We start from the raw sequence: 24925 nt of genomic DNA on the forward strand, positions 1-24925 counted from the left end.
GAGCTGCTCTTGGTACCAGAGTTGTTTTTATTAAATATGGTACCACAAAATTACAAAAAAGATGTACATATGATTATACATGTAGTAACAATAGCTAGGATATTGTATGCTAAGTATTGGGGAAAAGAAGAAAGCCCAACAAAAGAAGAAGTGATTTATAAACTTTTAGAAGCAGCAGAAATTGACAATTTAACTTTGCAACTATAAGATAAAAAAGAAGAAACTTTTGGGTAAAAATGGCTGAGGTTATATAAATGGATAGAAAATTATTCTGGAAGATTGGCGTAATAACTGAAGTAAATATATAAACTAACTGAGGTGCATATGTGCAAGATTCGAGGACACCATGTGAAACTAAACCAGAGACCAGAGTATAAGCTCCAATGTATATTTATTGGGGTATGTTGTTCTTTGTTTTGCATTGTTTTTTCTGTTCTTGTTTGTGTTTTCTATTTCTGAAACTAATACAATTGCTTACAAAAGAGCTGCTCTTGGTCTTAAGGTACATAGCTACTGTGTATGTGTTGATGCCACCTATGCTCAATCTCTGGAGAATCAGTGTGCATTGCTAGGCCAATTGTTTGTGTATGAAAAGTTGTATAGTCACATTAGTCCATGCAAAATCCAAAAACAAAAATGAAATCCATATAATACATATTTTTAGGACAAAACAAATTGTTCATGTCTCCATTATAGTCATGAGTGCATTCTGTGTAGCTGGCTCAATGAGTACACTGAATTTTTTGTGTAGGGCAATGGCTGGTTTTGATCATAGAAAGTGCTGGCTTCCAAAGACTTGACTTCTTGTGATATAGTTACTATTAACTTTTCAATTAACTTTTTAAAAGGTCAGTAATGTTGATGATCTGAGCATTTATTGCTCGTTGTTGTTGTTGCTCAGTCGCATAGTCGAGTCCGACTCTTTTTGAGCAACATTGGTGAAAGAGCTTGAACATTTATAGGAGTTGTGCTTCTGGATGCCTTCTGTTTCAGGTTTTGATCTGGATTTTGAATATGCTGGCAGGATGTGTGTGCGGTTTTGGTTGATTTCCCCCTCCCACTGTAGACACACACACCCCGCATTGCACCTAGCGCTGTTCTTGAGATTCTCATGACCCTTGGGGGCAGTGCTTTGTGGTTCTCAGATTGCTATAGTGTTGGGTGCGGGGGCACAACTGGAGAATTCTGCTCCATGAGTGGAGCTTGCCAATAATGGGAACCAGCTCGTTGTCTCTGTGTATATATATGAGTCTGGACTTGGATGCATAAGAGAGAGTGTTTCTGGGCATAGATAGATCTGCTTACTCCTCACCAAAATTTCTCTAGCCAGGTCTTGTTCATTGTTCTTCAGGGAAAGGGTGAGTGATTTTCAAGAAGGTTTGACAATGACATGTTTTTTGCTCCTTTTTTTTGGCTTACCATTTCCACATTTTTAGTAGATTTCTTTCAAAGACCGAAGGTAAAATTTATGTGATCACTAATGAAAGGAATAAAATTCTGCTGCTTTGTCTATAGAACAGGGAAAATGCATTAAAACACCTGTTTTAGATAGTGTCTACAGCAGACTTAAGAGTTTTTGGTGATTTCTTCCCCATGACCACCTTCGAGGTCAAGGTCGTATTCCTCAGGGCTTGTTACTGTGATAGAGCTGGGTCATAAGAAGCTATTTAGGCTAGTTCTCACTGGGGTTCTAAACTTGCACCTGGATTGCTCCATTTCTGACTACAGGTGGGTACATTGTTTAAAGTTCTACCATATTTTAAAGACATCCTCTGCACATAACAAACAAGCATATCTGCGTAAAGGCTATACTAGACCTGTTATTGTCAGCACAAATTTTCTTTCTTCAGAAGATCTGTTGTAGGGAGGAGCATTTATTGTAAGGAGTAAACTGCTACTTATGGTCTGAGGTGGTATAACCCAGATTCAGGATTAGCACCTCCTTGATAATTAGGGCTTGGTGTAGTTGACATTTATATGAAACTGAGGTGAGAATAAGGTAATGGAGTGCATGGCACCATGGTTTATGTCACCTGGAGAAAGGCTCTTTGCTTACTATGCTGGTTTTCTATTTTCCTGAAAGTTTTAACATAGCAGCATTTTGAGATATGATACTCCACTTGCAATCTGGAGTGGTACAGCTCATTGTCCTCATTCTCTTATGTGTAAACCAGACCTAAAGACTGACAGGGAGCTTGGAAAGGTTTCCTGAGTGGAAACAGATGGGAGTAGAAGGACAGTGTTCTTTTAACATCAACTACTGGTCCCATATTCTTGGTTGCAGTTTGTGCCTTAAGAATAATGCTATTGTTTATTGTCTTCCTGTTTCAGAATTCCCATATATATGTATGAAATCTCCAGATTACATATCCAGTCTTTCATATGATTGAGTTTGATAGACATTTTAAAAACTCACATGTAGTCAGAGATCTTCATATCTAATGACCAAGCATGCCCTCGATGTGAATCTGAATTTTAATTTATTTATTGACGTTATTTATAGTCCTGTCTCATTGAGGCTCAGGATAATTACACCGGGGGTGTCAAAAATATGACCTGTGGGCTGGATCCAGCCCCTGCGAGGCCCCAATCTGGCCCAAGAGCAATGGGCTTTGTGCAGCTTCCTGCTTCCTGTTAATTACATTGCAGCTCCTTTTGGCCAGTCTCTCCTAGTTACTGCTTCAGAGGAGAGAAAGAAAGCCTTCCATTGATTGGTTGAGAGCTCCTCCCCCCCTCCCCTAGGGAGGGAGGGGGAAGGAAAAAAGCCAGAGGAGGGGTGGCATCTTGTGGGTCTTTTAAGAAGACCAGCAATGTTTTATTCCAGGTATAAGCACACTTTTTCTTCAGAGAGAGGGAGGGAGGGAGCCAGAGGAAGCATGCCAGAAAATGAGAGAGAGAGTCCTGTAAGACCAAAAAACGTTTTCTTCCAGGGATTGCGGGGGAAGAGTCCTCTGTTTAAGACCAAAAAACGTTCTGTTCCAGGTATGAGGGGAGGGGGGAGGGTCCTGTGTTTAAGACCAAAAAATGTTTTATTCCAGGTATAACAGAGTGCCCATCCCATGACCTTTGGAGAGATCCCCCTTTCCATTTCTAATAGATTTGGGGGAGGGGGGGAAACCTAACAGCACAACTTGCATTCCTTATCAGTGAAAGGGAGCAAGAGTACCGCAGCACCTTAATAACTAACAAAATTTGTGGCAGGGTGTGAGTTTTCATGAATCACTGCCCACTTCTTCAGATACTAAAAATTTGTGGCAGGGTGGGAGTTTTCATGAATCACTGCCCACTTCTTCAGATACTGCTGGAATGTGAGTCCATTTGTCCTTATATCTTTGAGATTGAAGTGATTTCAGACGCCAAAAGACAATAGCAGGCATTGGTAATGAGAGAAGAAACCTAGGTGTCAATTCAGTCCAGGAGTTTGCAGTCTTGAGCTTCATGATCAGTTGCAATTCAGCAGTCTCTCTTTCTAATCTCCCTTTGAAATTCCTTTGTAAAACAACTGCTACTCTTAGGTCAGCAGCTGAATGCCCTGGAAGGTTAAAATGTCCCCCCACTGGTTTTTAAATGTTGTGGTTTCTAATAGTGGTAGAAAGAGTAAGAGGCCAGTAGTACCTTTAAAGACTAACAAAATTGTGGTAGGGTATGTGCTTTTGTGAATCACTGCCACTTCTTCAGACTTATTTCAGTTTATTCTTTGCATCCTCCTGAACTGAATCCTCCTGTACCCATTTTCTGTGGGACCACAAAAAATGTAGGATTAGCGTCTACACTCTATTAAACTTGTTAAAGATGGTGGTACTGGTTTTCTGGAGTTGTTGCTGTACCATGATGTAGCTCCTCTAACGAATCTGATCAAAATGCTGCATCCAGAAACAGCACCGAACTGGACTCTAATTGAACAAACTTTTTCTGATTCTCAGACCCTACAAGAACTGATCTGGAATATGAAAAAGGAAAGACTCCAATCCTTAAGTCAAAACACTTTCCTGCTCTATACTCTTGCAGTCGGGGAGAGATATCGTAATAAATTAGCTCCTACAATATCTCCATTATCAACTTTTACAAAACAACACTGGTTTCCACCAGCTGCTTCAGATGACTCTTTTGCCATTTGTAAGCTTATGAAGTTAAATAGACTAATAGATATTATTTCTGAAGGCCATATTCTTACCAAAACCATCTTAGAAAACAAAGGCTGAGGTACAATACCTTGGTACCAATATTTACAGCTTCGACACTGTTTAGATAGTAAGCAGCTACGTGACAGATTGAAAATGAATCTCACCGCGTTCGAGTCACTAATTAAAAATCCCCATACAAATTATTAAAAATACATATTATTGTATAAAATATTATCAACAACTGCTAACACTTTACCTTCCTATACCACCTATTGGAATAGAGATTGCTCTCAATCACTTTCTTCAGATCAATGGAGTAAGATATGGATCTCTTCTATCTTTTGGGCAAAAAATATATCTATTCGCACTCAGTTTTTCAAACTGATTACAAGATGGTATTTAACTCCTCAAAAACTGAGTCATATTCAAAAAGATGTCTCACCATTTTGTTGGAGAGGCTGTCAAGAACTGGGCTCTTGTAAACATTGCTGGTGGAACTGTATAGTTACAAAAATTTTTGGAAATCAGTTGTAAAACAAATTTATGCTGTAACTAATTTCAAAGTCCCGATGGAAATGGAATCTTTAGTATTGAATTATTGGCCTACTGCCAAATGTCATATGCCTAATTCTGATCTAATAGAAATACTCTGTGCAGCAGTTTGCGCAGTTATTGCTAGATTTTGGAAATATGACAAAAGACCTACCATATCTGATTGGTTTTTAAAAAGACCTAGGTTTCCTGTCTCATTACCAATGCTGATATCTCCACACCTTTGTATATCACACCAATGCTGATATCTCCACCTGTCTCCATATCACACCTAATCCAATCACGGCTGCTATTGCCATTCGGCATCTGAAACCATCTTTATAACGTTTATATCTCTGGTACCTTGTGTTACATTTTATGGCACGCATGGCCCAGCCCAACAAAGTGACATCTATGTCAGATCCAGCCCTCGTAACAAATGAGGTTGACACCCCTGGATTACACAGTGTAAATCCATATTGTCAACAGGATTGGGCATCCAATGAGTAATGTAATAGGATTAGGAATGCAGAAATCTGAAACCGAGCAGAAAATCAGACAAAACTGAAGCAAAGCATAAGTATTAACATGACGTGTTAAATTATGCAGAAATTATGTAGTAAGATAATAGATACAGATGGTATGTACTATCTGTTCCCCATGATAGCCTCAAAAACAAGTGAGCTGTTCCAGCCTGTCTTGTGCAGTGCCTTTAAACTTTCAAAGGACTGCAGAAGACAGCTCAAAAAACCTATCCCCCTTCAAACCTTATGGGTCCTTCTCATGCTCAGTAATAATACCAGTGAATTTTGAAGGTATATCGCACCAAATTCACATTTTTTAGAAACACCCTTATTCAGAGGGTTTCTCTGTTTTCTGTAGAGTAAAAGGCATGGCCAACATCTTATATTTTAGGAAGCAACTATTTCTTTAGGAAAACCAGCCTATTGCTTTTGATCTGTGAGAAAAGCTCTACCTTTCAGTATTAGAACCATGGAAAGTCATGTTGGGACTCCTTTGTTATGCTCCCACCATATTTAGTGCAGCGTCCAAAAGTATCTGTCTGAATCTCAGCTTGTTGGCTTTTAGATATCAGTTACTAGCATGTTTTTAGAGAGTCTGTTGCAAATTTTTTTATTTAGCCTCTCAAAATTTAAACTGTTATTTATTTATGTATAGGATTGTTAAACTGCCTTGGGCTTTGAGAAGGGGTGGACATTTAATAAATATAAACTCATTTCTCAGTTTCCCCCCTCCTTTTTTACAACATCAGGCCATTGTTTCATCTGTTTTCTCTGTTCTGACCAGCTGTGGCTCTCCACAGACCCAGGCAGATAAACGTCTTTCTGCGTTGAGACTCTTTAACTGGGGGTAATGGGATTGGATCTGGGACCGTCTGCATGCAAAGAAAGATACTCTGCAACTGAGCTATAGCCCCTCCTCATATTATAAGCTTTGAATAAGGCCTGACTGGATAGTATGAAACGTAGCACTTCATTACGTGTGCAGAGAAACACTTTATTACTTCTTCACAAGTTCAGAAGTTGAGCATTGACAATGAATTGAAGTTGTCAAGTTGTTTCCAGATATGAGCTGCTGATCTGGTGAACATCTGACTTTGACTTTATTCTGTGGCTATTCCTTAAGGCACTCAGACCATGACTACCACCTGATGATGTGATGGGTGTGTGGCCAGCCCAGTATTTCATGGGTGGCACACACATTGGTTGCATGGTTGGCAACTTAGCCATTTGCTGCAGGTAAATAGCAAATTATAACTTGTATTAGATTGCTCTGTACGTTTAATTAGAATTGGGACGATCACTTTGTGTGTGTTTATTTTTAAAGAAAGCTATGGTAGGAATGTCATTATAAATGCAATTATTTAAGTACTGGTACCACTTCAGTAGGAGCTGCGGTGGCTCAAGTGGTTAAGACGCTGAACTGCAGGCCGGAAGGTCGGTAGTTCAGCAGTTCGAGACCAGAGTGTGCCGCATGACGGAGTGAGCTCCCGTCTCTGGTTCCAGCTCCTGCCAACCTAGCAGTTCGAAAGCAAGAAATTGCAAGTAGATAAATAGGTACCACTTCGGTGGGAAGGTAACAGCGTTCCGTGCGCCTCAGCATTTTGTCATGCCGGCCACATGACCACGGAAATATCTTTGGACAGCGTAGGCTCTTCGGCTTGAAAACGGAGATGAGCAGCGCAACCCTAGAGTCGGATTCGACTGGCTTTCGAGCAAGGGAAACCTTTACCTTTATCTTACCACTTCAGTGTCTTCTTGATATGCCAAATAGGAGTATTCTCGCTTGTCTTTAGCTTGTTTAGGCTGACATGGTCTTGTCTTTGCTTAATACATGGATGCTGATGTGTAGTAGGATAAATAACAAAACTTGTTGCTTGTCCTGATAGAATAAGCATAATTAGATTACTTTTGCAATTTTATCTCCTTTTTTGTTTGTTATTGTTAATTTGTAATGATTTTTAGTTGCTGTATATAGTGTGTGTTTGTGTGTAAATTTTGTATATTGTTACAATTTAAAGAGAAGGTTAGGGTGTCAGTGAAATATATTTTGACTACAGATCTGCAGAATTTAAATGTGTCAGATCGCCTTTGTACACTAATTCAGCATGCTATGTGCTTTCTTGTTTTACTATACTGAGATTATAAATGATAACTAAAGCACATTAGTCAATTTTTAAAAATCTAGTCAACAGTTAAATCTCTAAGGAAAACCTGTTAATACAGATTAGGCCATAGGGGCAGTGTAGTTAGACTGTGTATTTTGTGGGACAAATGTTGCTATTGTGCCCTTGTTTAGGAGTTACATTTAAGTGCACTGGGTGGGTAATACAGTACCTGGAATTCAAGGACTTTCTTTCCCTCTCACTGTTTGGAAAAACTGGCCCCGAGGGAGGCCTGGGGCTGGTTCTGGGCATGCTGCTCTCTCACTGAGCCGCCCGGAGCCCAGCATTTCTTGCCACTGACTCTGGTTGGGCAGCTCAAAAGGGCTTTGCTGGTGGTGTGTGTCCCGGCGGCTGAAAGGGCACCAAATTGAGGCGCCTCTTAGCAGGCTAAGAAAACAACCCACTTCTGAGGCAGGAACTTTACAAGCGACCCCCGAGTTGTTTGTAATCTTGGGAAAAGGCGAACACCAAGGAACCACAACATGTCCCCATTCCTCCCCCCTGCAATGCTTAGGGCTTGAAATCGAATGTCCGAGCTCCCCCCTGATGGGCAGGTCTTACTCTTCCCGCACAGGGAAGGTGCTTTGGCCCTGGTCCACTGGCTGACGCTCCTGTGGGGTGCTGCTTTAAGTGAACAGAATCACCGCTCCTGTGGCTCTTCCAGATCCACTGAAAATGCGTTCTGTGGAGGGTTTCAGTCCTACGTTCACTTTCCTGGTGGAGAAAACTGCTCCTGCCTTTTGGGACTCAAGGAGGCCAGCGGCACTTGGGAGGCAAACGCGCTCCAGGGAGGGAGAAAAAGTGGGTGCCGCTTTCCTGCTCTTTCAGGCGGATTGGGGTGGGAGGGAGGAGGGGGGATAACTTAGGAACCCTGATATGCATGCTTGTGCCAGCCCGCCCCTCCAAGCCACACCCCCTTTTTCTGCTGTGCACGCGCTCATTCCCCTTGCTGTCAGGCACCTCCATTCTTTTTGCTCCCCCACCCCTCCTTCATCCGGTCCCCCCCCCACACCAAAATTGTCTCACTATGAGCTGGCTTGAAGAATCCCAGATCACCGTGGTGTCTAGAAATTTCATTGTGGTGTCTAGTTTTTTTTTCTTTTCACAAACATAAACCCTTTGCTGCTGAGCTTGGCTGCTGCTGCTTCTGGCAGCTCTTCTTGGCTCCCCCCATTCAGCTCCCCGGTGGAAGGAGATTTCACTCGCTTCAGAAAGATTGGGGAAAGGGGAGATATTCATGACATGACAATGCAGAATTTAGCATACATATTGCATTAATGCATCCTGAGTAGTAGACGCTGGAGCCCTGAAGAAATGTGTCTTGAGAATGGCTTGATTCAGGTAGTAATAGCCCCTTGAGTATATTTATACACTGACTTTTGCATCGTCTTTTATGTATACATGTATTTTTACTATTCTGTGGTTCTTTCAAAATGAGTGTTTCTTATCTGGGTTAGAGATTAGCTTTTTTTTCCTGGTTGTGAAAACCGGGGTACCCCGTAACACTTTTGTCATGGCCTTAAACAGAAACTGTAGAAAAGGATTAGGTATTGTAGCGATCATTAGAACATGCCTGAAGTCTTAAAAATGGGGCTGGCTCCCTGATCTGAAGAAAATTTGTCAAGGCCTGTTGTAATCTATTTCTCTGCCTCAGTGGCACTGTCTAGTAGCTTAATCTTCGGTTTTTGCGGAACTGAATCCGTACTTCAACACTGGACATCTGCGCCCTTGAGGGAAAGAACTACTATCGAATTCACCGCCGAATCCAAGAAAGATCCTGCTGTTAGGTGTCTAGTTAGGAAAATACCCTCCCCTTACCATTGTCCTCCTAGCTTAGATAAAAATTGTCTGTAAACCGCTCTGAGCCTCATGGATAGGGCGTTATATAAATCGCAAATGTAATGTAAAAGGTCTACAGATTTTGTGGTAGTTCCATGTGGTAGCTAGTGAAAATTTGTGATCACCACTGAAGCAGAGTTTGACTCCATTGAGGAGGAGGAGGAGGAGGAGGAGGAGGAGGAGGAGGAGGAGAAGAAGAAGAGAAGAAGAAGAGATTGGATTTATACCCCGCCCTTCACAACCCAAAGGTGTCTCAGAGCGGCTTACAAACTCCTTTCCCTTCCCCTCCCCACAACAGGCACCCTGTGAGGTGAGTGGGGCTGAGAGAACTCTGAAACAAACTGCTCTTTTTCAAGGACAGCTGTGCCAGAGCTTGTGACTGACCCAAGGTCACATCAGCAGGTGCAAGTGGAGGAGTGGGGAATCAAACCCAATTCTCCCAGATTCGAGTCCGCGCACTTAACCACCACACCAAACTGGTTCTGAGGAAGCAGCATAAATAAGGTTAGGTCGTCTATATAGAGAAATGGAGGTGGCAGAGAGGGGATTGGTTCTACAGTTTGCTGGGGCAACTGGTGTAGACTCCTATATAATCTGGAATCTTCATGTGAGTTTGGGGAAGAGTGTGTATGTTGCATGACCAGGTAAATTAGAAAGTGGCTCAAGTGGTTAAGATGCTGAACATCGGTAGTTCAGCAGTTCGAAACCCAAGTGTACTGCATGACGAAGTGAGCTCCCGTCTCTAGTTCCAGCTCCTGCCAACCTAGCAGTTCGAAAGCAAGAAATTGCAAGTAGATAAATAGGTACCACTTCAGTGGGAAGGTAACAGCGTTCCGTGCGCCTTGGTGTTTAGTCATGCCGGCCACATGACCACGGAAACGACTTCGAACAGCACTGGCTCTTCGGCTTGGATACGGAGATGAGCACCGCAACCCTAGAGTCGGATTCGACTGGCTTTCTAGCAAGGGAAACCTTTACCTTTTATAGGATGCAGAGAAGAATGGCAGATGGTAGCAACATCCTTACTTCTGACCCCAGGCCATGATGGGTAGATTTGGCCCTTACTCTGGCGCTCTAAAGATATGGTTAACCTGCCAACCTGGCAAGCTCATTTGTTATCTGTTGTCTGGGGTTTACAGAGAACCCTAATCTGCAGGATGAGTCCACTTTAACTCATTGTACTGTAAATTCAGCTCTGTCATCCTCTTCTCTACATGTTTTCTTAAACTTAAGTCCTCCCCCTAAAAGTGGTAAGGTCACTGGTGTAATCCTCCATGGATTGGGTATGATATAGTTGTAGGTCATGATGATTTACTAGTTGAAGTCCAGTGTAGAAAGGGAGAATGTGACTGCTTGCTTGATTGTCTTATAAAGTCTTCGAATTTTTAATCTGAGACTTGCTCTGCAAATTGCACTGTCTCAGTTTCATCTTATATGTGAATGTCTTGGAAGTAAGTATTAAATTACAGAGGAAAACCAGTACATTTTTTCACGTATAATTCTTATTGTTCGCAAAAAAAGCACAATTTTACAAAGTGCTGTCTTAAATATCTAAGGCAATTGTGCAAGAAACTAAGAGCAGCTCAGACCATGTAGACAAGTCAAATTTTATAGACCTCTAACTTTGAGCCAGTAGTCAAACATCAAAGGTTAGTCATTATAGGTTCCTCTTAACACCCTAAGTCTTAGGGTAGTAGATAATGCCTGTTGTCCTGTGACTATGTTTAAAATTGGAACTCTTCAGGTAGCACTCCATGGAATGCCCTACCTTACTTGCGTTGTATACAAGTAAAAATGGATTTATTACTGAAGACATTTTTAGTTGCTGGCATATTTGCTATTTTGGTGCTGCTGTTCAATTTGTAATTTTTTAAGGTACAATTTAAGCTGATTTTAAACTGGCGGCTTATGGCTGTAGATATGGTTGTCTTTTGTTTGTTAATATTTCTAAATTATACATATTTGATGCTATATTTAGGTTTTATCTTGTATATTGCTTCAAAGGTGACTGGAGTTGACTAAATAAATAATGGTGTGCTCTGAGAAACCTTGTAAAGCCAGTATAGGTTTAACTTGGTCGTTGCATATAAATTCAGAGTAAAATGTGAAGAAAAAAATATTTCTTTTAATCCTTAGATGGTAGTGAAAACATTTATGGACATGGACCAGGATTCAGAAGATGAAAAACAACAGTATCTCCCACTAGCCTTGCACCTTGCATCAGAATTCTTCCTCAGGAATCCCAATAAAGATGTCCGTCTCCTTGTAGCATGTTGCCTGGCTGATATCTTTCGAATTTATGCCCCAGAAGCACCATATACTTCCCATGACAAACTCAAGGTAAAAATTACTTGCAAGTAATTTTCTTTTTTCCCCCCTCAAAAACAATATATTCGGATATATTATTAAGTCAAATACAAATTTCAAGGATTATTTAGAAAAATATTGGGATGTAAAGGACAATTTAATTTGCTTTGAAAGTTATTGAGAAGTTGATGTTATTAGAAGAAAGTTAACTATAAGAAAACAATAGGTGAAAGAAATGTTACCGGTAGATTATGACTAGAAGATAAGGGAAAATAGAAGTAAAATTAAGAATTGGGCTGGAGGTTGGAGCACTGTGGGAAGCCATGGGGGGGAGAATAATAGAAGAAAGGATGTATAACAACCAATAATATAATTTGCAAGTAATTTTCATCCATTTCAGTTGTGTTTGTGTATTCAGGGGTAAGAGTAATCTTTTAACACTACAACTCTCCCCAACATTAAGAGATACTTATTATTAAATGAACTTGGACTACAATATATTGAATGTTCACCTTTCGAAGTATTTTTTAAAATCTCTTTCTTATTTTACAGGATATATTCTTGTTTATTACAAGACAGTTAAAAGGATTAGAAGATACTAAAAGCCCCCAATTTAACAGATACTTTTACTTACTAGAGGTAACTTTTTTACTAGATGTAACCTTTTATAGATCTCTTAATGTCTTGCAATCCAGGGAAATGAAATTCAGATTATATTTATGAAAGTTGCAGCTTAATATATAGTTTTTTATGTCGTTTGTATAAGACAAAAATAGTTCTGCCTCTGATCCTAGACTTATTTTAATGTATTTTTTATCAGGGACGTGCAGAGAGAATGTAGTATGTGAAGCTGTTTAAACATTATTGAAGCAGAAGAGTAAACTGCAAGTAGTCTAGAGTTAGCAAATCAGCTTTCAAGTATGTTTGTGTTTTGGGTCTTGTTGGGCAAACTGCTTCGAGGTTTGTGTATAGTTCTGTATAGTTCTAATCAAAAAACAATTTAATACCTTGCTTTGTTTTTGTTGTAGAATTTAGCTTGGGTTAAATCTTATAACATCTGCTTCGAGTTGGAAGATTGCAATGAAATTTTTATTCAGCTTTTCAGGACTCTCTTTTTAGTTATCAAGTAAGTTGGATTACTCTGAATTCTTATGTAGTTTCAACGTGCAGTTTTTTTTAAAGTATATGAGATATATTCCAAAAGGTTATAGAAAAATATTTGAACAGCTATTTAAGGTAATGGTAGTGTGTACTCCTCATGTTTGTCTTAAATATTTAGACAGAAAAATGTTTATTTTTAAAACGCTTTAACAGCACTCCAAAAAAAGTCCTGTGAATTACAGTAAAAACTGCAGTGGTTGAAATGAAAGCTGCACTTTCCTACCCCGGTCATGGTTATGTTGGCAGCAGTATTCCTTCTAAGCTGCGTTAGTGTGAGCTAGCTCACAGTTTTCTAGCCTCCAGCTCACACCTTTTTGTCTTAGCTCAAGAAGGATGGCTCCAGAGCAAACTAATTTATCCAGTAGCCAAATTGCTCACTCACAACTTTAATGCCAGTAGCTTTAATGCCAGTAGTGAGAATTTTTGCTCACAAGACTTCACAGCTTAGAGGAAACATTAGTTGGCAGCCAAGATAATTTTATTTTGTGTCCAGTGAGTCTGTTGGGGTCAAGCATGCTCAAGAAACAAGCACAGGAGTGGGATCTGCAGGTTGGAGTAGCTTGGTTCTCTGTCTCTTCCATTACGTTCTTTTGTACAAAATAGACTTGCTACAGTTGGCAAGAAAGCTGGAAGAAAGGGCAAGGCCTGCTGTTCCCAGAGCAGGGATTATCAGGAGCAGAGGATGCTTTTATGCTGTCTTCCAGTGTTGTCCTGGAGTACAACCCTATTCCCCCGTATATCCTGATGGTTACCATTTGCTCTCATTGGGAAAATGCTACTTATAACTCAGGATCCTTATACAGGATCCTGCCCTTTCCATCTGACAGAGCATGATTCAGATTCTCTGTGTGCGCGCGCTATGTTTATGCAGACGGAAATATTGTACTGCAATATATGGACATTCTTCCCCCATCAATTGTATAAGGCATGTTGACAATCATATACATTTTGCTTTTAGAGCAGATCATATTTTGGTAATGTCTTGTTCGTATCATATTGATGCCATGCATTGGGTGAGGGATTTTTGCTGGAAGAATAAACATGGAAGAATGTTGGTTGGTCATGATGTAACATCCTGGTCTAGTGTTTGAACAGGGCAAGGGAGCTGTCAGATCAACTGTAAAGGAGAAGAAAAATGTCACACAGTCCAATCACTTTAGTTGCAGTGACAAAATGTTAAAAGAATATAAAGGACATACATTTTGTAGGTTAGTAAAGGACTTTGCAATGTTCATTCTGTCACACTGACCTAATTTCATTTTATTGTTAGCAATAGCCACAACCAGAAAGTACAAATGCACATGCTAGATTTGATGAGTTCTATCATCATGGAAGGCGATGGCGTGACTCAAGAACTGTTGGATTCAATTCTTATCAACCTCATCCCTGCACACAAGGTTTGCAAATAAAGACTACCACCTTCTAGCATCATTTAATTTAACTCTTGTTACGTGTTTTGTCCAAAGAATTGTTTTAGCCTGTTACTTCCTTCCCTTGCATGTTCTGTCAGTGTGTAGTACCTGGTTGTTGCTGTGTTTCCCTAAAATGCCATTGTACGTGCATCCCTGTTGATTCATAAGAAAGATTCTGGGGCAGACCAACTACAGGGGTGGTACTTCTGTCTTTGTGTTTTCCTTCCTACACACTGAATCATTGTACATCATCTCTTGTGGGAGAGGATGGCTGGATGCATGCATACTGTAATCAAATATATGTTACGTGTACCTGGCCCTAGTGTACCTAGTGATTAAGTGACTTGCCATATCAATTCTGTATATGTGTGTTAGTTGACAGCTTGTGAATTAAGGGGCTTGCCAGGATAAAAGCAGTTTTAAATCAAAGATCTACTAATGAAAATGTTTTTACAACTCTCCTTGATAAGAGTATGTAGACAGTGAGTGCAGGGAGACTCCATCTACAACTGAGCATAATATTGTGCTGAGTCATATTTTTGCTTTCTATCCAGACTGAGGGTGTGCATGAATGTAACAACAGGGAAAAATGTCTTGTATAGCAAGTACTTAGAGTTTGCACTCTATCCCCTGTACATTCTGATGTGCCTCTGTAGATACAGCCAGTGTTTTTATATTGATCATTAGCAAAAGGAAGTATTTCCCTAATTTTCTCTCTCTTTTATTACAGAACCTTAATAAACAGGCATTTGATCTTGCAAAAGTCCTGTTGAAAAGAACAGTCCAGACCATTGAGTCATGTATTGCCAATGTATGTAATATATGCATTCATATGTTTTCACTTTTCACTTATTTCTTTGCTTTTGGATCTATGAAAGCTTAATATTATACGAGACAAAGTCGACTGAACAGATACTGTTGCTGCAACTGTATTGGGATGCACAGTAGAGCATTTGGTTGACCTGAGCTCTTCTCTTGTTGGAGAACATAGCATCCACACTCTGTGTGTACCTATTCAATTTTCCCCTCTAGAAAGCTGCTGTGGTGGTGGGGAGAAGTGAACTCACTTGCAGTGGCACTGAGCTGTCTGGAAATTCTTGCCACAGGTTGCCATGCAAGTGCCCGGACTCCTAGATTTAGCATCTATGAATCAATTGATCACTAAAAGTAGTTAGGTCATCTAAAATATAAACATGTGTGATGTGAAGATTACACTGAAAGTTCTTTTTGTCTTATGGGCTGGGGTGAGGCCAACAGATGAGCTACATTGGATCTGGCTGGGTCCTTGTAAACTGTAGTCTTCTGTGCTGCCCTGTAGTGGTTCATCCTGATTCCTTCCCCCACAATTCCAGACTGGACTGTTTACCCATATTTGCTGTCTCCTTTAGCATAACGCTACTGACAGCTCTAATTCATGGGCTCTTGTTTGTTAACATTAAGGCTGAAAACATAATGATTAAATAACGTCTTCTTTTTTCTAGTTTTTTAACCAGGTTCTGGTACTAGGGAAATCTTCTGTAAGTGACTTGTCAGAACATGTATTTGATCTAATACAGGAGCTTTTTGCTATTGATCCTAATTTATTATTATCCGTAATGCCACAGCTTGAGTTCAAACTGAAGGTAAGGAAAAAAATTGCACTCTTAGAATTTAATCGAAATGCATTTAATGTAAGACCAGGAAGGTCAAATGTGTGGAATTGCAGTTCTGAAGAACAAATTATTTTATCTAGGCGCTAACGGCCAATGTCTGCCTTTTGGTCTGCCTCCAAAGAACTGCTCAAATACTTTCACATGTTTAGTGGTGCTTTGGGCTTAACTTTATCAATGAGTAGCCTCCCATGATGCGTTGTCAACAATTTTAGAAAATTGGTATGTGTGTGTCAAAACCAGGTTGTGATAGGATGGGGGCCTGTTAAAAACGGGGGGGGGGATACTTTTGTAAATTCTCTCCCTCGGGCATTCTGGCTGCTCTTAGGGCTAGATTAGGCTCACTCCGCCCCCTCCCCCCTCCCCCGGTCTTTAGCTGACACTCTGCTGCTCAATGTTCCATCCCTTCTGTGCCATTTTCAGTCCCTATGAAGACATGTCTTGTTCTTTTCCTCTTTTGGGGGAGGCAAGTTTGACATCTTAAATTTTTTTGCATAACTGAGGAGTCCCCCAACTAGGCAGAGACTTTTCTTATCTGTAAAGTGATCCCATTGCGCAGCTTTAATAAATGTATGCAGTCGACAGTCAGTTTGCTCTGGGAAGATATAGTGATAGTGTATGGTGATCTTTAAAAGGAAATAAAAAGATATTTACTGGGCATGCCTAAAGTAGCAGTTTGGATCTCAGCCCTTAAAGGCAAAATTATTTGTTCCAATTAAAGTACCGGGTCAGATTAATCAAACATGACCAAAACTGCTATTGTCTAAGTGTTGAAGTAACATGGCAAACTTATTAGGCTATAAACTATAAAAGAGTTTTGCTATGAACCAGTGTTGGGGCAGTGAACACAGTGCTTAGGTTGCTTTCATGCAAGTAGCCCCCTGTTTTGGTAAGGGTGGACAAAGCAGGGTAGAAATGTTTTAATAAAACACGATCTTTAGAAAAAATGTTAAAGTAGTAGCACAGCCTGGTTGTGTTCTGCACTTGTAGTGCTTAAAACTGGCAATGGACATTATGGGTAGTCTTCCACCAAGAGTCAATGGATGGTGTTTAGTGGGAAGAAGAACAAGAGAGGGAGAGATTAATTACCAAGTAGGAAAATAATGGAGAAGGGGGAGATTAGGAGGAGTTGGGCGGGGGAATAAATATTACTTTAACTGGAAGAGTCAATACAGAGAAGACAGAAGTGAAATTGAGTTGGATCCCAGCGATAACCTCTGCCAGGAAAGGCTCTTGCATTAGCAGAGAGAAGTTCCCTGCCTCCCCTGTCCGGAAGCAGCATGAGGGACAAAATGAAGTTTTGTAGCAGGAGGGGAGAATTGATTAAAAAAAAAACCCCAACAGAAATACTCTGATCTTCCCAGTGTCATGAGGCATGTCTTCATGCAGTTAGGTAAAAGCTATCTTAGGGATTTCCAGGCTAAACTGAACGTATGTATTGAGCATGTTGCTGAAAGCAGCTTTTTCTTGATGAGCGATCCCTGTTCTGATTGTAACATATTGAACTCACATCCTTTGTTGTTCTGATTGTAAAACAGTCTGAGCATATTTATAGAAAAGCAGTGTAGAAATGTTTTAAATAAATAAACGTTCTGACGAATTGCTTCCATTGTCCTGGGATTCTTCCTAGAGCAGTCACTTCTTCATAGAGGAATACCACAACATTTGGGAGAGAGTGCCAAGCAGAATTTGTGACATAGATTCCAGTGTTGCTTTTGACTTTTCCTATTGCCTCTTTTGGGAACAAAAAAACAAGAGTTCCATGTTTGAATAGTTTTGATATTGGAACGCATGATGTTTGCACTGCTCATAGTGACAATTATTAATCAAAAGCTGCTTTTCCTTCCATCAATAGAGCAATGATGGAGAAGAACGTTTAGCTGTTGTTCGGCTTCTAGCTAAACTGTTTGGTTCTAAAGATTCTGACCTTGCAACACAGAACCGTCCTCTTTGGCAGTGCTTTCTTGGCCGGTGAGAAAACATACAGATGTATTTTCAGTTTAATTTTGTCTTAGGAGCAATGCTTTCCCAACCATTTCCGCCCCCCCCCCACCCCCCCGTATTAAATTCACTTTTTATTTCATCAGGATTGACTTCTGCATGTTAATGCTAGCTTCTGTTTTCAAATAGGGACTTCTAAAGTTCATGGCTTATTGGTTGTGTTCTGTTTCTGATGGTGGAAGGGTTCTTCTGTTGGGGAGTGTGGCTTCTGTTGATTTTCCCCTTGTGCTGTTCATGAGGGTCCCTTGACCCCCAGGAACAAAACTTCTGGGAATTTAATTAGTAAGTTTGCTGGGATGAAGAAGTGGTAAAGTTAACTCTGCTTTCAGATACAGGATTCAAGTTTTATGGGGTGGCTATATAGATCAGTTATTTTTTGCTCTGCCCTAAGTAACCTTGCTGCTGGCATTAGACATTTTAGCTATTTCAGTGCAGATTTATGTGGCTTTTGTTTTAAGTATTATTGTCCTGCAATTTTTGCTTTATTTTCACCATGTAATAAATTCACTTTGTGTTGCTCAGATGTTGGCACGTATGAAAACGTACTCAGGTTATTTGTGTATCAATACTGAATGTGCTCATAATTGCAAAAAGATATTTTTCCTTCATCCAGATTTAATGATATCCACGTCCCTGTGAGATTAGAAAGCGTGAAATTTGCAAGTCATTGTTTAATGAACCATCCAGATTTAGCAAAAGACCTCACTGGTAAGCTTTCTGACTCTAAAATAATTTGACAAAAGAGCATAGGGATAATTGTTTCGATAACATGCCACTGTGGCCCAATAAATAGAAAAATGGCTGTGAAACATAAATATGTGACCACATTATTTTGCTTGAACCTTGAAAGGATCATTGAAGGCAGATTTTCATACAAGAATAGGAGCCAAATGCAGTGGTGCTGATAGGTGTTGCATTGCTAAAACTTTGACCACTAGTGAGTTGTTTAAGTATATTAAGTCATTTCTTATTCTTCTGATATATTCATTTTAATGCAAAGCCTGATGTGTTCAACAAACCTGTTAAAGTTGTTTTAGCGGTCAATTGTTAATAGGAATAGGCACGAACTGAATTATGAGCCTAAATTTGTCATGAACAATGCCCAGTTCATGGTTCATGAGCCTTGATTCGTGCAAATCATTAGTTATTAACAACTCCTTCCTAAAAGCATGTGTTGTGTGAAGGGTTATGGGATAGTGGTTTTAGTATTTGTAAATGGTTGTTCTTTTTAGTGGAAAGCAAAGTACATAAATTTCTTGTATCTTTCAATAGAATGTATTAACAGTGTGTTTTGTGTTTTGTTTTGCAACAGAGTACTTAAAAGTTAGATCACATGATCCAGAAGAAGCCATTCGACATGATGTCATTGTTACAATAATAACTGCTGGCAAGAGGGATCTTTCTTTAGTCAATGACCAGCTACTTGGCTTTGTGAGAGAGAGAACACTGGACAAGAGGGTAAAACAAATGAAACCTTCAGTCTCCCAACTCTTACGTATAAAGGGAGAAAGCTACGAAAGTCATCTTTCCCGTGCTTTGAGATAGCATAGAATGATCTTTCTACATTGCATGGTGTTTTTTTCAGAACAGAACCCAAAGATCAATTATTGACATGGCCATTCAAATTTCAGCATCCCCTTTTAATCTGGGGATAAGATTGTGGGTTAAGATGATTCAGTGTGATTATAAAGGGACTGCGCCTTGGCTCAGTGTTCAGAATCCATGGGCACATCTGAGAGCAAGACTTGCCCCTTCATTGCCCTGACCTGGATATCCCAGACAAACCCGATCTCGTCAGAACTCAGAAGCTAAGCAGGGTCGACTCTGTCAAGTATTTGGATGGGAGATCTCCTTGGAATACCAGCAGTCAGTAGGATAGGGGCAGGCTTTATTCAGCCACCTCTCTGAATATCCTCCAGGTCCCCAGTAGAGGTCAGTCGCCAGAGGTCACCTGACTTCCAGGTGGACACACACTCACATGCACACACACACGCACATATGAAAAACACAAAAAAATACCAAAAATAGAGAGCTGCTCCTTCTTTGACTGTCAAATATTTTCTACCCTAGTTTTGGCATTTATGCTGTGTTATATCCAACAAATTGCTTTCCCTCTCATGCTGTAGATTCCCAGGTCCTCTGAAATGCTGCCCCCCCCCAAAAAAAGCTCAGGGCACCCAAAAGAACAGTAGTGGTATAAAATGGGGGGGGGGGTCTACACTGGTAGGAGGGAATCTGTGACCATCTCCCCCTCCCTCCTCTGGCTGAAGAAGCATCCTTATGCCTGCAGGGGAGATTAGTTCAGTGATTGGAAATTCTGTTTTTCTATCTTTAATACATTTATATTTTGCATTTTAATCCAAAGATACCCAGTCTATTGTTGTTTACTCCTGACTTTTCCCCCTCAAAGCTGGAGGGTGCTACTGTTATGACTAGGTGCCCTGTTCTGGGGAAAGTAAAATGTCTTCAGGATGTTATGGTTCCGCATATCTCTGAAAGAGAACCACCACAATGCCTAGCACCTCCATAGTAATGTTCATATCTGAGCATTTCAGGCGTATTATAGTTGCTAACATTTAAAGTAGAAGTGTTTGTTACATCTGTCGCTAAGCGAAGTAGTGATGACGATGACGAAATGTGTCCTCCTGTTTCTTTAAGTGGCGCGTAAGGAAAGAAGCCATGATGGGGCTTGCTCAGCTATACAAGAAATACTGTCTTCATGCCGAAGCTGGGAAGGACGCAGCAGAGAAAGTGAGCTGGATAAAGGATAAGCTTTTGCACATATATTATCAGAATAGCATCGACGACAAGTGAGTCAAATACAAATACAATACCTTTATTGGCATAAAAACAAGTGAGTCAATCTTAGGCCACTTTCCTAAAATGTAACTGTTTTATGTGACTGTTCCAAAGAAAGCCGATGGGAGGAAAAATGCTCTGTGTTGATTTTGATTTCGAAAAGATGTGCCGCTGCACAGCAGCGTGTCTCAATAGCAGCAGAGTGGGCCAAGTAATAATACTAATAACGTATGCGTCTGCCCCATTAGGCTGTACAGATAGCGCCATGGACTCTCTGGTTTGTTTCTGTATCGGTAATGATTTAATCTAGGAAGGGACTAGTCTTAGTAGGAACCTCCCTGCTCATGGGTGTAGGATTCTTGCACTTCCCAGCTTCAGAGTAGGAAAACTCTTTGAGTTCCATCACCAAGCCTTGTCTGCCTCTCAGTACAACTCAAGGACTTTTGGCTCTTCCTGTGCTTCCAACAAACGTCTACAAGTCACTGGCAAAGTCACCTTTGTCCGATGTCAGCAAAACTCATGTTGTTGGAACCCCTGCAGGGACTCATCGTTCCACCCAAGGACCTGAGTTTCCTCTCCTCTTCCCCCTTCAGTTGTTCCAGAAAAGGGTTTGATAGCCAGATCTAGCCTAGTTTTGTCTGATTCAAGATACAGAGAGACCTGGGGAAGGTCAAAAGATTTTAAGGGGATCTGCCAGGATTCCAAGCCTGCCTTCGCTGTACAGCCTGGATGAGGAAGTAAAATGTTTTGGTTTCTCTGACTTCATGTCATCTATCTTGGATGCAATGTTCCCTCTAAGCTGTGGAGTCTTTTGAGCAGAAATTCTACCTTGTGAGCTACTGGCATTAAAAGTTGTGAGTGAGCGATTTGGCTACTGCATATGTTAGTTTGCTCTGGAGCCATCCTCCCTGAGCTAAGACAAAAATCTGTGAGCTGGAGGCTAAAAAACTGTGAGCTGGCTCACACTAACTCAGCTTAGAGGGAACACTGCTTGGATGCTCCACTTTTTCAACACCAAAGCATTCCAGTTAGCCTTATAATGTAATTTGAATGTATTTAAATCTATCTAGCTTGCTATCTATCTAGGAGCTGCGGTGGCTCAAGTGGTTGAGACGCTGAACTGCAGGCTGTGGAAGGTCAGTAGTTCAGCAGTTCGAGACCCGGGTGCCGTGTCATGGAGTGAGCTCCCATCTCTCGTTCCAGCTCCTGCCAACCTAGCAGTTCGAAAGCAAGAAATTGCAATTAGATAAATAGGTACCACTTCGGTGGGAAGGCGTTCCGTGCGCCTTGGTGGTTAGTCATGCCGGCCACATGACCATGGAAACGTCTTCGGACAGCGCTGGCTCTTCGGCTTGGAAACGGAGATGAGCACCGCAACCCTAGAGTCGGATTCGACTGGCTTTCGAGCAAGGGAACCTTTACCTTTACCTAGCTTGCATTACCCAGAGTACATTGAGTTGTACCGCTCTACTTGGCTAAGGGCAGCACATTCTGTCAGTGGAAGAGCATTTCGTGCTGGCAGGAAGCACCTCTCACTGGTGGAATCCACGGTCCAAAAGAATGTAATAATAGGATGCAACTCATTGCACTGGATCCAGATTAAATCTCCTAATAGCAGAATTAGACTTTCTTGCCTCAGAGCTGACCTTGAAATAGACTACCACTAAATGCTGCCCCTGGGTCATAGGGGGACCGTCGGGAATAACGTGATGGGAAGTCTGGAGCAGGAAGGAGAAATTAGTTGAAGTTGCCAGTTTGGGCCTGATCTAACTCATTGTGTTGAATCCTTGGACTGTCCTCTGCGGAGAACAATCTTCTGACAGGAGAAGACTCACTAACAGGATTGAGGTTTGGCATAGAATTCTGGACAAAAGCCTGTATAGTTCAGATTCAGCAGGTGCTGAGTTCAAATCCCAGTGAAGCTACTAGGCTTATGGGTAGCACACACAAACCTAGCCAGAATGAGGGCTTTATCTTTAAAAATGAAAGTAACACAACTGTAGATTGGATTGATCAAGAAAGGTAAAGGTAAAGGTTCCCTTGCTCGAAAGCCAGTCGAATCCGACTCTAGGGTTGCGGTGCTCATCTCCGTTTCAAAGCCGAAGAGCCAGCGCTGTCCGAAGACGTTTCCGTGGTCATGTGGCCGGCATGACTAAACACCAAGGCGCACGGAACGCTGTTACCTTCCCACCAGCGTATAAAGTATTCTAAGTACAACCAGCTGCTGATTTCACAGTGAAATTATGTTTGAGCAATGCTTTCTTAGACTTTAAAAGTAAAGGTTCCCCTTGCTCGAAAGCCAGTCGAATCCTGACTCTAGGGTTGTGGTGCTCATCTCCGTTTCCAAGCCGAAGAGCCAGCACTGTCCGAAGACGTTTCCGTGGTCATGTGGCCAGCATGATTAAACACCAAGGCGCATGGAATGCTGTTACCTTCCCACTGAAGTGGTACCTATTTATCTACTTGCAATTTCTTGCTTTCGAACTGCTAGGTTGGCAGGAGCTGGAACTAGAGACGGGAGCTCACAACGTCATGCGGCACACTCGGGTCTCGGACTGCTGAACTACCGAACTTCCCACAGCCTGCCGTTCAGCATCTTAACTGGTTTATGCATACTTCTGTCAGAGCTGTCCTTGAAAAAGAGCAGTTTCTGTCAGAGCTCTCTCAGCCCCACCTACCTCACAGGGTGTCTGTTGTGGGGAGGGGAAGGGAAAGGAGTTTGTAAACCGCTCTGAGACTCCCTTGGAATAGTGAAGGGCAGGGTATAAATCCAATCTCTTCTCTTCTTCCCTTCTTAACCCATTACTGTGGTTCATCTGTGGTCAGGACCCAAAGAGTCCTGTGTTTGCATTAGGGCTTTTCTGCTCATTCGTTAGAGCTCTCTGCATTTTCCATTCCAAGTGCTGCTCATTGTTCTACATCACAGGCCCCTGCAGAGAGGCTTCTAACTTTATGTAGGTATTGGAGATGGTACAAGAACCCGTGGTCTAAGTGATGGCATCAGAAAGCATGGAATGTGTGCAGAATAAAGCTCAGCCACTTGCCACAATGGGCTGTAATTTTAGGGAATCAATCTCCTGTGCTGGTTTCTTCCCTTTAATGGGAAAAAAATCATATCCTTGACTTTGGATTCCCCCCCCTTTCAGTTTCAGTATTTTGAATACTTCCTGTTACTAAATGAGGTTGTTCTCCATTCCTGAGTAGCAAGGGAAGCTAGATAATGTGTGATTAGATCATTCCAGTTATCTTACTAGCATGGACGGCATTTGATGTTCTGTGTTGAGCAGCAGAGAAAGATTTTCTGTGTGTGTAAGGTGGAAATGAGAATAGGGTGGGGCATATCACCAAGAGCTGAATTAAAAACTGGAAGGTATGAATAGTTAGGATGGAAACACAATCCCTCAAGACGTTGGGCCCGTTTTAAGGCTGTTCGATGTTGCCCGCAGAGCTGTGTGGGTTGCCAGTAGACAACTGTTCTCTTATCGCCATTTAGAAGAGCCTGTGAAATGGTTTTTGGCTGGAAGGTTTTTTGTTTATTTTCACTGCTGTCTCTGTTTTGCAAACATAGTTCTCCGGTGCTGTTGATTTGATTTGATTTGTGTTGTAATTTCTTGTACTGTGTGCTTGATACATACCATTGTAAATTGCCTTGGGTATACTCTTCGGGGACAGGTGATCCAAAATAATTAAAAATATTTTTTTTTCCTTTGCAGGTTACTAGTGGAGAAAATTTTTGCTCAGTATCTTGTTCCTCATAATTTGGAAACTGAAGAAAGGATGAAATGCTTATACTATTTGTATGCTAGCTTGGATCCAAATGCTGTTAAGTGAGTGTGCTTTGGAGAGAGAACTGGTCAAGCTTTTAAGTGGGGTTGAAAGTTTGAATATCCTGCATATTATACTTTTTAAACAGAAATTGTCTTGTAGTTCATAATGGTGTTGGATCTGTAATGTGGGAAAGTGGACTTTTCAGATAACAGGGGAAATGGACTTGTCAGATACGTCTTGGAATTCAGCTTCAGTGAGTGGTATGACCCTAAATAGTTCTGGAATTAGTTCAGTGTTACTGGATTTTTCTTTCTTTCTTTTTTCTGTTTTTTTTTTTTAAACCCAAAGGGATGTTTTTTATTTTGCAATAGACTACAGAACTACAAAGAAAATATTAGGAAGGGAACTACAACTAGGGATAAAGGAAAGATAACCACACTATGCTAAAACCCCAAGAGGAGGAGATCTTATCCCTGTTAGTATGAGTGTTAGTACCGAAAGTGTTAATATCACAATATACTTGTGGAGTTTTTGTTTATCACTGCTTCATTTTTTTTCTTTCTTTAAAGGGGGGGGGGAAAGAGCCACTATGAAAATTAAATAGTGCGTGGGGAGAAATCTGGGTTTATATGAATTATTACTTATGTC

General features: G+C 41.0%; 1 protein-coding gene across 1 annotated transcript in view; it reads left to right on the top strand.

Moving 5' to 3' along the window:
• Positions 1-24925, top strand: part of PDS5A (PDS5 cohesin associated factor A) — a 73979-nt gene that overhangs the window by 20051 nt on the left and 29003 nt on the right. The window contains exons 2-12 of the mRNA XM_015418355.1: positions 11317-11520; positions 12040-12126; positions 12516-12613; positions 13919-14045; positions 14791-14871; positions 15542-15682; positions 17565-17680; positions 18324-18418; positions 19023-19168; positions 20369-20520; positions 24223-24336. Of these exons, the coding sequence (XP_015273841.1) occupies positions 11317-11520; positions 12040-12126; positions 12516-12613; positions 13919-14045; positions 14791-14871; positions 15542-15682; positions 17565-17680; positions 18324-18418; positions 19023-19168; positions 20369-20520; positions 24223-24336 (1361 nt within the window). The remainder of the gene's footprint in view (positions 1-11316; positions 11521-12039; positions 12127-12515; positions 12614-13918; positions 14046-14790; positions 14872-15541; positions 15683-17564; positions 17681-18323; positions 18419-19022; positions 19169-20368; positions 20521-24222; positions 24337-24925) is intronic.

This window comes from Gekko japonicus, unplaced genomic scaffold, assembly GCF_001447785.1.
Source record: "Gekko japonicus isolate JY-2015 unplaced genomic scaffold, Gekko_japonicus_V1.1 scaffold55, whole genome shotgun sequence".
Classification (NCBI taxonomy): Eukaryota; Metazoa; Chordata; class Lepidosauria; order Squamata; family Gekkonidae; genus Gekko; species Gekko japonicus.